This window comes from Anomaloglossus baeobatrachus, chromosome 1, assembly GCF_048569485.1.
Source record: "Anomaloglossus baeobatrachus isolate aAnoBae1 chromosome 1, aAnoBae1.hap1, whole genome shotgun sequence".
NCBI lineage: Eukaryota > Metazoa > Chordata > Amphibia > Anura > Aromobatidae > Anomaloglossus > Anomaloglossus baeobatrachus.
Window position 1 is genome coordinate 16641115 of NC_134353.1, and position 12977 is coordinate 16654091.

Here is a 12977-nt window from a genome sequence, read left to right on the forward strand (position 1 = left end):
TCTCAAGATGAGTAACATAACCGTTTGGTTCCAAGTTTTTTCAGGCAATAGAATATTGGCAGTGATTTAATGGATTCCCTTTTTCTCAACTTACAGAAGACGTCTTCAGTCTTCAATTGAGTGTAAAGCCTGCTTTACACCTTACAATTAAGCATACAATATCGTATGTGATGTGACACGCCCCCATCGTATGTGTGACACGTTCAATTTGCTGACCGTGTCGCACAAACGATTAATTGCCGTCACACGCACTTACCTAGCATACGACCTCGATGTGGGCGGCGAATATCCACTTCCTGGAGTGGGAGGAACGTTCGGTGTAACAGCGGCGTCACACGGCAGCCGGCCAATAGAAGCGGAGGGGCGGAGATGAGCGGGACGTAAACATCCTGCCCACCTCCTTCCTTCCGCATTGCCGGCAAGAGCCGCGGGACGCAGGTAAGCTGCAGTTCATCGTTCCCGGGGTGTCACACACTGCGATGTGTGCTACCTCGGGAACATTGAACAACCCGACGTTCAATTTTTAGGTTTTGAACGACTTGCTGCGATCAACGTTTATTCGTTCAATAGCAATCACATGGAGGTTTCACACACTACAATATCACTAACGATGCCGGATGTGCGTCACTTACGACGTGACCCCGCCAACACATCGTTAGATATATTGTAGCGTGTAAAGCCTGCTTTAACGTCAAGCCCTTCAGACCACCCCTACCGCTAACAAATCTTACACAAATCTTTATTAGTAAACAGACCTTAACCAAACAAACAAAATCATCTTCCCTGAGATCAGTTGTGTCGGCCATCAGTATCTCCTTGACTATGTTCAAATCCGTCAACCCTCCGGTAGTCCATAAAACTGGCCTATTTTTCACATCAATTCAGATGGAGGACTCATGGATTAGGGGGTCCGTTACCCTCCTCCTGCACAATTCACAGTCCTCTTCATAGGTTCCAGAAGGGTTTTTTTGGATTCCCGGCCAATGCACCAAAAATGACAGGAAAATGTCTTATTTCTGAAACAAGCAAGCCAGAGATATCTGTTCCCATTGAAGACTTTTATTCTGATATGAGGAGACACTCAATAGCAGCTTCCAGCAGCAAAAAGCTAGAGTGCCTCATTTTTGGGATTAGAGCTGTTTTTTTTTATAGACATACATTCAAAGGAAACCGCTGCAAAAAATTATATGAACCTTACAACGAGTCCAGTAATTTTAATGGCCATCAGATTAAAGAAACTTGTAACAGTGATCTACTCTAGACAGCATATCACTTGCCCTGAAATTCTTTTGTCTTTCCGTAATAAGCAAGGGAGGGATAGCCGACTCCCCTCCTCCTCATACATCAAGAGATACAGAAATGATGAGCAGAGTATTAAAATTACTAATAATATTCAGCTATTATTCAAGACTAACATTTCTATAACACACTACTTAGAATTAATATAGACTATTGTATATTAATGAGTATTAACATTCCTATAACACATACTGTGTATAAGGACAGTGTGATGAAGGGGTTCATTTTGAAGAGGACAACTTGGTGGGCAGGATAAAGACATAATGTGAAAAATGAACACAGCAAAAAAATAATAATAGGGGGTACAGTATAAAGAGAGGTTAGTATTGTGGGGGGCACAGTATGGAGAGAGGTTAGTATTGTGGGGGGACAGTATGGAGAGAGGTTAGTATTGTGGGGGGGCACAGTATGGAGAGAGGTTAGTGTTGTGGGGGGACAGTATGGAGAGAGGTTAGTATTGTGGGAGGACAGTATGGAGAGAGGTTAGTATTGTGGGGGGACAGTATGGAGAGAGGTTAGTATTGTGGGGGGACAGTAGGGAAAGAGGTTAGTATTGTGGGGGGACAGTATGGAGAGAGGATTGTATTGTGGGGGGGACAGTATGGAGAGAGGTTAGTATTGTGGGGGGACAATATGGAGAGAGGTTAGTATTGTGGAGGGACAGTATGGAAAGAGGTTAGTATTGTGGGGGGACAGTATGGAGAGAGGATTGTATTGTGGGGGGGACAGTATGGAGAGAGGTTAGTATTGTGGGGGGACAGTAGGGAAAGAGGTTAGTATTGTGGGGGGACAGTATGGAGAGAGGATTGTATTGTGGGGGGGACAGTATGGAGAGAGGTTAGTATTGTGGGGGGACAATATGGAGAGAGGTTAGTATTGTGGAGGGACAGTATGGAAAGAGGTTAGTATTGTGGGGGGACAGTATGGAGAGAGGATTGTATTGTGGGGGGACAGTATGGAGAGAGGTAGTATTGTGGGGGGACAGTGTGAAGGGTGAGTATAATTACTGCTTTATTTTTTTTTTACTTTTTCATTGGTCTTTACAGTTAAGCAAAATGTCAGACTCACAGCCACCAATGTGCTAAATTTGAACTGAAGTGACAAAAGTCCATTGTACCAAGCGTGGATTTTTCTAATATTCAATTAGAATTAAGATCCTCTAAAAAATATTCATTCTTGTCTGTACTTATTTATATCGGACCTTTACTTCATCATTTTAAGTTGAAGTCATGATTTTATCTATGCTAAGTTTAGGCATCTGGTTTAAATAATATCAATGTGTGCAGAAATCTGGAGGCCACAATGACCCATAAGATCTCCATTCTAATGTCTTCTGTTTGGATCCAGCATCTCTCTACACCGTGTGCAGAATTATTAGGCAAAATGTAATTTAGAGGATTATTTTTATTATTGATCAACAACTATGTTCTCAATCAACCCGAAAGACTCATAAATATCAAAGCTTAATATTTCTGGAAGTTGGAGTGGGGGGTTTTAGATTTGGCTATCTTAGGAGGATCTGTTTGTGCAGGTAACTATTACTGTGCAGAATTATTAGGCAACTTAATAAAAAACAAATATATTCCCATCTCACTTGTTTATTGTCACCAGGTAAACCAATATAACTGCACAAAATGTAGAAATAAACATTTCTGACATGCAAAAACAAAACCCAAAAAAATGAGTGCCCAATATAGCCATCTTTCTTTCTGATGACACTCAGCAGCCGACCATCCATAGATTCTGTCATTGCTTGATCTGTTTACGATCCACATTGCGTGCAGCAGCCACCACAGCCTCCAGACACTGTTCCCAGGGGTGGACTGTTTTACTTCCCTGTAGATCTCACATTTTATGAGGGACCACAGGTTCTCTATGGGGTTCAGGTCAGGTGAACAAGGGGGCCATTTCATTATTTTTTCAGCTTTTAGAACTTTACTGGCCAGCCACGCTGTGGAGTAGTTGGATGCATGTGATGGAGCATTGTCTTGCATGAAAATCATGTTTTTCTTGAACGATACCGACTTCTTCCTGTACCACTGCTTGAAGAAGTTGTCTTCCAGAAACTGGCAGTAGGTCTGGGAGTTGAGCTTCCCTCCATCCTCAACCTAAAAAGGTCCCACAAGTTCATCTTTGATGATACCAGCCCATACCAGTGCCCACCTTCACTTTGCTGGTGTCTGAGTCGGAGTGGAGCTCTCTGCCCTTTACTGATCCAGCCTCTGGCCCATCCATCTGGCCCATCAAGAGTCACTCTCATTTCATCAGTCCATAAAACCATTGAAAATTCAGTCTTAAGATATTTCTTGGCCCAGTCTTGACGTTTTATCTTATGTTTCTTGGTCAGAGGTGGTGGTTTTTCAGCCTTCCTTACCTTGGCCATGTCCCTGAGTATGGCACACCTTGTGCTTTTTGATACTCCAGTAACGTTGCAGCTCTGAAATATGACCAAACTGGTGGCAAATGGCATCTTGACAGCTTCACGCTTGATTTTCCTCAATTCATGAGCAGTTATTTTGCCCCTTTTTTGCCCAACACGCTTCTTGCGACCCTGTTGGCTATTTGCCATGAAACGCTTGATTATTCAAAAGTTTGGCAATTTCAAGACTGCTGCGTCCCTCTGCAAGACATCTCACGATATGGACTTTTCAGAGCCCGTCAAATCTGTCTTCTGACCCATTTTGCCAAAGGAAAGGGAGTTGCCTAATAATTAAGCACCCCTTATATAGGGTGTTGATGTTATTACACCGCACCCCTCCTCATTACAGAGATGCACATCACCGGATTTACTTCATTGGTAGTTGGCTCTCAGCCTATACAGCTTGGAGTAGGACGACATGTATAAAAAGCATCATGTAATCAAAATACTCATTTGCCTAATAATTCTGCACACGGTGTAATCTTAGTTTTAGTTGAGAGATTGTTTCATGTTATTAATTCTTAAACACATATAAGCTCATTTTATTAATGCTCTTTACATTTGTTTTCTTCTTAGCTGTCCCAAGTCTTGAAAAACCTAAACTTATCACTTATTATTTTATCTTTTTACTTTCTAGATTCTCTGTTACTGGCCATTGAAAATGATGGTACTATTAGACTTGCTGTGGCACCAAAACCATATCTAAAAAAGTTTCACGAAAGATCTAAGGTTGTAGGAAAACTGGAGAATGCCAGCCATGTGATCTGCAGTCCAGAAGGAGAAGTCTTCTCCGTTCGTGGTGAAGACCTCTACAGGGGGCCAATGCCGACTAAGGAAGGTGTTGATTGGTTTTCTACGGCCAGAAGAGTTGGAACACATGAATGGAATCAGTGGAAAATTCTTTTCTTTCATCCAAATGGAGAATTGTACGGCGTAACCCATGATGGAAAGTTACACAAAGGTCCACAGCCGGACAATGAAAATTTACCCTGGATGTATGAACAATCCACAGAGATTGGGGGAAAGGACTGGAATCAATGTGCAACCTTATTCTTTCATCCAAATGGTGATCTGTACTCAGTGACCTCAGAAGACAGATTTCAAACAGCAAAACCACCAACATCACAAAATTTTTGGGATTGGAATAAGACAGCCTCAGTATATGGAAGAGGTTGGTGGCTAGATCTGACCTACTTTATGGCTTTTTCTACCAAAGGAAAATTGTGGTCTGTACAAAAATATAATGGAACCATGTACAAAGGATTCATGTCAAATGATGGAAGATACAAGGACAATGCTGAATATTTGGGAAAGGAGTATAATCATTTTCGTTTTCTCTCTTTGGCAAAAGACAAGACAATCAGAAGCATTATTAGCTTTAAGTTCCTACCTGAACATGCAGAACAAATTTCATCGAGTGTAGAAGTGATAGAGGAGAGAATCTACGACAACAGGAAGAGCAGAAACGCACTGAACCATACTTTCGGGTGAGTATGTCCACATCTCCAGATCACTTTGCAGTCACCAGTAATGATTCTGTACTGCCCCGCGCTCGGCTGCCGGCTGAGTCGCTCGGATCCGGGCTCTTTTTGGTGGGTGGCTCGAGCGCCTCCGGACCCGGGGGTCACGTCGCTCTGAAGGGAAGCTGGCGCTATGTGTAGGGATTTCGGTGAGGAGGTTCACGGCCGAGGCTGTGGTGTTTAGGGATGTAAGTTCGTGACGCCACCCACGGGTTGTGGTGAGTGTGGACACCACCGCTGCCGTTAACTAGGCTCCCAGGGATGGTGTTGTGCAGCCTGGTGTTGACCCCTCTGTGGGCAGAGGGTGATGGCCCCGGGGCCCGATGGTTGCGAGGTGCGGGCATGTTGGTGCGATGCAGTGTGGTGTGCAGCCCGAGGGCACTGTTGTACTCACTATGACAGATACACCGGAGTCTCTGGTAAACCAAAAGGATGGTGGTCGGTGCCCGCAGCCGACTGCGCTTGGTCCCCCACCCGGTTCGGTAGTTCCGGCCTTTCTCCTGCACCTCTTTTTGAAGAACTTGACTGCCTATGCTTCAGCAACGGTAGTCCGCTCCTCGGCTTTATATTGCATAGTCTTTTGGTTTTTTTTAAGGTTGAAGGAAGACTCTAAGGGCGGCTTTGCACGTTGCAACATCGCACGTGCGATGTCAGTGGGGTCAAATCGAAAGTGACGCACATCCGGCGTCACTTTCGACATCGTTGTGTGTAAATTCTAGATGATACGATTAACGAGCGCAAAAGCGTCGTTATCGTATCATCGGTGCAGGCTTCGACTTTTCCATAATTATGCTGCCGCGACAGGTACAATGCTGTTCCTTGTTCCTGCGGCTGCACACATCGCTGAGTGTTACGCCGCAGGAGCGAGGAACTTCACCTTACCTGCCGCTGGCGGCTCTACGGAAGGAAGGAGGTGGGCGGGATGTTTACATCCTGCTCATCTCCGCCCCTCCGCCGCTATTGGCCGCCTGCCGTGTGACGTCGCTATGACGCCGCACGACCCGCCCCCTTAGGAAGAAGGCGGGTCGCCGACCAGAGCGACAGTCTCAGGGCAGGTGAGTGCATGTGAAGCTGGCATAGCGATAATTTTCGCTATGCCAGCTATCACAAGATATCGTACCTGCGACAGGGGCGGGGACTACCGCGTGCGACATTGCATTGCAGCTCGGCTTGCGATGTCGCAACGTGCAAAGCCCGCCTAAGTCCATCTAGTTCAACCCATAGCCTAACATGTTGATCCAGAGGAAGGCAAAAAAAACCCAATGTGTCAAACAAGCTCCAATGGGGAAAAAAATTCCTTCCTTCGTCCACATCCGGCAATCAGACTAGTTCCCTGGATCAACACCCTGTCATAAAATCTAATATACATAACTGGTAATATTAAATTTTTCAAGAAAGGCGTCCAGGCTCTGCTTAAATGTTAGTAGTGAATCCCTCATTACAACATCATGCGGCAGAGAGTTCCATAGTCTCACTGCTCTTACCGTGAAGAAACCTCTTCTATGCTGATGTAGGAATTTTCTTTCCTCCAATCGTAGAGAAGGCCCCCTTGTTCTTGTCACAGTCCTTGGTACAAACAGATCATGGGAGAGATCTCTGTATGGCCCTCTGATATATTTGTACATGTTTATTAGGTCTCCCCTAAGTCTTCTCTTTTCTAGAGTAAATAGACCTAATTTTGATAACCTTTCCGTGTATTGTAATGCACCCACTCCACTTATTATTTTAGTTGCCCGCCTCTGAACCCTTTCAAGTTCAGTAATGTCTTTCTTGAGCACCGGTGCCCAAAATTGCACACAATACTCCAATTGTCATCTGACGAGTGATTTGTACAGAGGGAGAATGATGTTTTCATCTCCTGCCCCCAGACCTCTTCTAATGCATCCCATCACTCTATTTGCTTTGGTGGCTGCTGCCTGACACTGGGCACTCCAATTTAGCTTCTTATTGACTAAGATGCCTAAGTCTTTTTCCATGTCTGATTTCCCCAGCAGTTTTCCATTTAGTAAGTAATCGCAGCATCTGTAGCATGTGTGTCGGAGAACCCGGTTGCCCGCAGGCGCTGGCCTGTGGGATCTCTCTGCCTGTGCGGTGGCTTTCTATCCCCCTCGGTGGGCTGTTACCATCTTTCGGGTCTTGGGACGGATAAAGACCTAAGGTCCAGACCTCAATCAGTGAATTCGACGTGTTCCAGTGGCTTCTGGACCTTGTTCTAGGTCTAAGTACCCCTCCTGGTGCTCCGGTTTCCAGTTGGTTCCACGGTTCGGTACCGGTGGGCCACTACCCTGTCCCGGTCCCTTACGGTTCCACTAGCCATCTTCCCGGCTCCTGCAGGCGGCAACCACCGTCTGCCTCCTGGTGACAGGGTATCCGGGCTACGACCCAGATCCCTGACAGACGTTTGCTTTGCTACTACTCTCCTTCACCTCCAAAACTAATCTGTTGTGTTTTCCCGCCTCAGGCTATCCGAACTCCTCGGTGGGCGTGGCCAACCGCCTGGCTCCGCCCCCTGGTGTGAATGTCAAGACCTGAGAGGGGTGATTTAGGGTTTTCAGGTTGGCTGCTGTTACCTTGTTAGGGGACGGATGTTTGTGCAAGGGCCTGTCTGTGACTACCTGGCTAGTCCGGGGCGTCACAATTCCACACTGTGATCCTGAACTTCAGCCTCCCCCACCCTTTAGTACACACTGAGAAGGGGAGCAGTGACATCACACCTCGTCAGACGCTGGCGCCCGCTGCTACTGCAGTCGTAATACACAAGATTTTTATGGCAATTTTCAGCAACTTTATCCCCTAGTGTTGAAAAGTGGAAAATATCAAACCTTCTAAATCTATTTTTCATATTTTTACCACAATAAAAGTTCATATTTTATAAAAAAAGAAAAACATTAATACGTTCACATTTTCCAATTGTTCAAAACAGATTTATTTGATATCACATTTCTTTTAACCTCTACAGGTTTTCAAATATGCAAAGCATTTAAAAGATATGTCCTTACTAGAGCTGAGCGGACACGCAAAAAACTGGGACTTAATATTCTTAAAATATTCGGATTCGGTCAATATATGTCTATGGGAGCCAGAATCCGGGGATTAAAAATGTTGGTGGAGGGTATAGGGGGATGCTCACCCATGCTTTGTGTCATGGCGGCAAGCTGCTTTTGGGTCGCGCATTTGCTTCTGAATCTGCGTGGGTCTAGATCGTGCACTAAAAGTAAAGGTAGATGCTAGAATGTATGGGCTCCTTCCAAGTATAACGTATTTGGTCACGTGATAGGGGGACATGTTCAAAATGCAGCCTGCGATGTGTCCTGCTCTGCTCAGCCAAAGCGGCCTGCTTCCTGAAGCAGGCCTCTCAAGATGAGCTGCGCCCGAGATTTCTACTCCTCTGTTCAGCCTGAGCGGCCTGCTTCATTAAGTAGGCAGCATAGAATGTGCTGTGCCCGCGATGTTTCCCCCTCTGCTCAGCTTGTGAATCCTGATGCATGAATTGTGCACTGGGAGGCCCAGGATGAGCCGTGTTGGTGATGTTTTCTCCTCTGCTCAGCCGGCACCTCCTGATGCATGAATCATGCACTGGGAGGCCCAGGATGAGCCAAGCTGGTAATGTTTCCCCCTCTGCTCAGCCTGCACCTCCTGATGCATGAATCGTATACTAGGAGGCCCAGGATGAGCCATGCCAGCAATGACCTGAAGACAGCTTCTGTGAGTGGAAGCAGTCAGATGGTGTCACAAAGACTGGGGTGTGTCTGACTGCACAATCACAGATACCAGGCTGGCTGATGGGCGGAAAAAGTTGTGCATATGAAATGAGCGGCAGAGGGAGGCAGCAGGAGCAGTGTACAGCCAGGCTGGAGCCTGGGTAAGTGTAAAGGCACAGGGACAGAGGACCTCAAATGTTCTATATGTCACAGTTGCTGTTCTGGTATGAGGTTGCAGGGGCCGTGTTCCCTGGGTGGTCTACAAGGCCCTGATGTTCCCTGCTATCCACCCCCATACAGTATCCACAGCTGATGGACAGTCCATAGACACGGTCTTGGGGATAACAGTTGCTTTAATACAGCAGGAACAAAGGAAAACAACATGGAATATACTGTGTTTCACAGTCTTTTGTGGGTAGGCCACGGCAAATACAGCTTGGAGTTGAATGCTGAAGTGCAATTAGGGTTCTGGAGCTTTAAGAGCACGATTTGTTTCAGATGTAATACTGGTATGCTTTTAAAAGCACATTCAGAGTCTATTGAGCTTAGAGGGTAGATATGATAATAAGATTGTACAGACCTGGAGTCCTGGGGTTGATTTCACTGCTAGTTCAGACACGTGCAGTACTTGTAAGCAAATGTAGACACATACCCAGCGCGCTATGGGGACCGGACGGTTGGTGCGTGGACAATGGCATGAAAGCCACTAATATTGCAGTGGGGTGGGAGACCCTCAAACTTCCCCAATCTGCGTGCAGTAGGATCTTGTATATAGTCAGTATGCCCTACTGTCTGAAGAGATGTATATCTGGCCAGTGAGGATTCAGGATAGGAAGCCTTCAGCATATTGGCTGTAAAAGTCAGTAAATGGTGAAATTCTAGGCCTCGGGCCTAGTAGGAGTCTTGTGGTGAAGAGAAACTCCACATAATGTCTTCCCTCAGAGGAGACTCAGCCAGAACCAGCTCATTCCAGTTCTTTCCAGACAGAGGCTGGAGAATAGCTCCACCTATTGAGCCATGTGACCAAGAACTGGCCAATAGGATAACACCCAAGGCACACTTCAGATTCTTACAGTTTTCACCAGTAGATGGTGCTAGAACACAACAAATGAGAAATGCTTTACTTATAACATATAACATGATATTACATATAAGTGAATGTACTTAAAGAAACAGGCACAATCTGGACTGGGCATAAGTATGAAGCTTTTCCTTCATTCCTATTTTCTTTCTTTTTCCTTTATTTTTTATTTTCTCGAGTGCCGGATCCGGATCAAATACCCAGAATCCCGGGCCTGCGCCCGGCACCCGGGCAACTTTGAAAGCTCGCGTATCCAGACTTTTACAGTCTGAGTCCGCTCAGCCCTAGTCCTTACCTTTTTTGAGGGGCAGCTTTTGCTTGGAAGCAACTCACTGTATTTAATACTGTACATTTTAAATAACAAGCAGAAGCTAAAAGATGTCAGGAAACCCAGATGAAAAGAACTAAAAAAGCTGCTTCAGGACAAAATAGACATCAATGTGTCTCCAAGCGTCTTCAATCTCAACAAGTTACAGGTTTTACAGATGTCTATTGTGTGCCCATACCCTAAAAGTGTAGTAATTAGGGCATCCATATATAATAGAGTCTTATTGACTGAACCCCAGAGATATGGACCGGCTCTGCCGACAGTCTAATGTGTATTTGTGTCTCTGACTGATGAGTGTTGTTGGAGATAAGGATACTCGTGTCCAATTTTGGACTGTAGATCCTTTTGTTCTCTTATTAGCCATAGCTAGAGATGTTTATTAGTGGATCTCTCATAGAAATGGAATACCACTCAGCAGCGTAGGCAGTCCTGTGTATGGGAGACACGAGTAAGATTATAGCCTGCTAAATGTTTCGTCAAGTGTCTAAAGTTTATGAGGGCTTTAATTAAAATTTATTTGGCCTCATTCAGACAGTTGTAGTTTTAGTCCTACACACTGAACCTTTATCGATGTAGTATCAACTCCAAAAAATGAAATATTACTACATCTACATGACGACAACACCAGAACCACCATCAATACACATATACATCACCATAGTCACTGTCAGTATACAACTACATCACAAGAATTGTCATTAGAAGACCAATATCACACCAGAACCAATGTTAATATACGAGTCACCAGAACCACTGTCAGTAAACAAATTTAACAGCAGAATCAGCGTGACCACATAACCAGAAAGACTGTTGGCACATGACTACTCGTCACTACATGACTACATAAACACAATCACAATCACCATCAGTAAATGACTACATCACCAGAACCACTGACATTACACAAGTAGCTCAACAGAACCACCGTCAGTTTATGACTACATCGCCAGACCTACTGTCAGTACATGACTACATCACCAGAGCCACTGTCAGTACAGAAACTATATCATCAGAACCATCATGATGAAAAATGACTACATCACCACAACCATCAACAATACACAACTTCTTAACCTGACCCACTGTCCGTACACTAATCTCTCACTACAAATACCATTGTTAAATATGACATCACCAGAATTACCATCAGTACATGACTACATCACCAAAACCACCGTCAGTACACGACTTTATCTTCACAGCTACCGTCAGTTCACGACTACAACACCAGAATCACCGTCAGTACATGACTATATTGCCAGAATCATCATAGTGAAAAACAACTACATCCCCATTGGAGATACACAACTACATAAACGGAACCAGGATACCAATATATCACTAAAACCACTATCATTAAAAATAGCATCACCAGAATCACCTTCAGTGCATGGGTACATTACCAGAATAGAACTACTGACAGTAAAGGACTACACCACCAAAACCACTGCCTGAAAAAATGAATAGATCTCCAGAACCACAGCAAAATTACTGTATCACCAGAAAAACCATCATATAAAATGACTATTGATTTACTGCCACGATACCTTTGAGATGAGGCTCTACAACCAGGTATTGTGTGTTTTGGGATTATTTATCTGCAGACACTAACTTGGTTATATACTTATTTTGCACTCTATTATCAGTGCCTGAAACTTCATTGGAAATAAGTAAAGGATTATTATGTCCATCTCCTTATTTCATCTATTCTTTTTCTTTTTCTTTTTGTCAGCCTTATTTATTTGTATCAATAAAAGCCATGTTTATATATATGGTGGATACGGAAAGTATTCAGACCCCTTTACATTTTTCACTCTTTGTTTCATTGCGACCATTTGGTAAGTTCAAAAAAGTTCAATTTTTTTCTCATTAATGCACACTCTGTACCCCATCTTGACAGAAAAAAAACAGAAATGTAGACATTTTTGCAAATTTATTAAACAAGAAAAATTGAAATATCACATGGTCAGAAGTATTCAGCCCCTTTGCTCAGTATTAAGTATGTGACACCCCTGAACTAGTCAGGGTGTCACAGGGTACTGCACTCCTTTCTCTTTTGGTGCAGGGCTCAAACCCCCATGGTTCTGGGATCCTAACCTTTGGTATTGCTCCATCAGCATCCAAATCCTAGTCACACATCTCACCACACCCTGTCAGACACACCAGTGGGTGGTCTAGCTGGAAAAGGCCCACCCACCTAGGGGTCAGGCAAACTGATGGGAGGGAGGAAGTGGAGAGGAGAGCAGAGCAGAGCTTACAGTCAGTCGAGTAGTAGCCCTCAGAGAGTGAGGAGCTGAGGGAGTTGGAGCTCTCTGTGGGACATTTGGCTAGGTCGTAGACGGTGGTCTGGGACAGGAGGAGTCAGAGACCTGGTCGCAGGGTATTAGAAAAGTATGCCAGACATAGTTTCAGAGAACGGTCGGCACTGGAGTACCTAGTAACCAAACCGGTACCGAGCATGGTGGGGTACTGGACCCTAGATCGGGGAGTAGCTCCAAGCAACCTGATAATTCACTTGTGGAGGATAGTCTCTTATGAACTTTCCCCAAGAGCTCGAAGATCGAAGGCACCAACAGAAAGAGGGGGATAGGGCTTTCCAGCTTATGCGGCCCACTAAAATCCCAAGTGT

At 44.8% G+C, this 12977-nt stretch overlaps 1 protein-coding gene across 1 annotated transcript in view; it reads left to right on the forward strand.

The window, feature by feature from the left end:
• LOC142303972 (uncharacterized) overlaps positions 1 to 12977 on the forward strand; it is a 62525-nt gene that overhangs the window by 18079 nt on the left and 31469 nt on the right. Inside the window, exon 2 of the mRNA XM_075345902.1 lies at positions 4356 to 5205. Within this exon, the coding sequence (XP_075202017.1) occupies positions 4356 to 5205 (850 nt within the window). The remainder of the gene's footprint in view (positions 1 to 4355; positions 5206 to 12977) is intronic.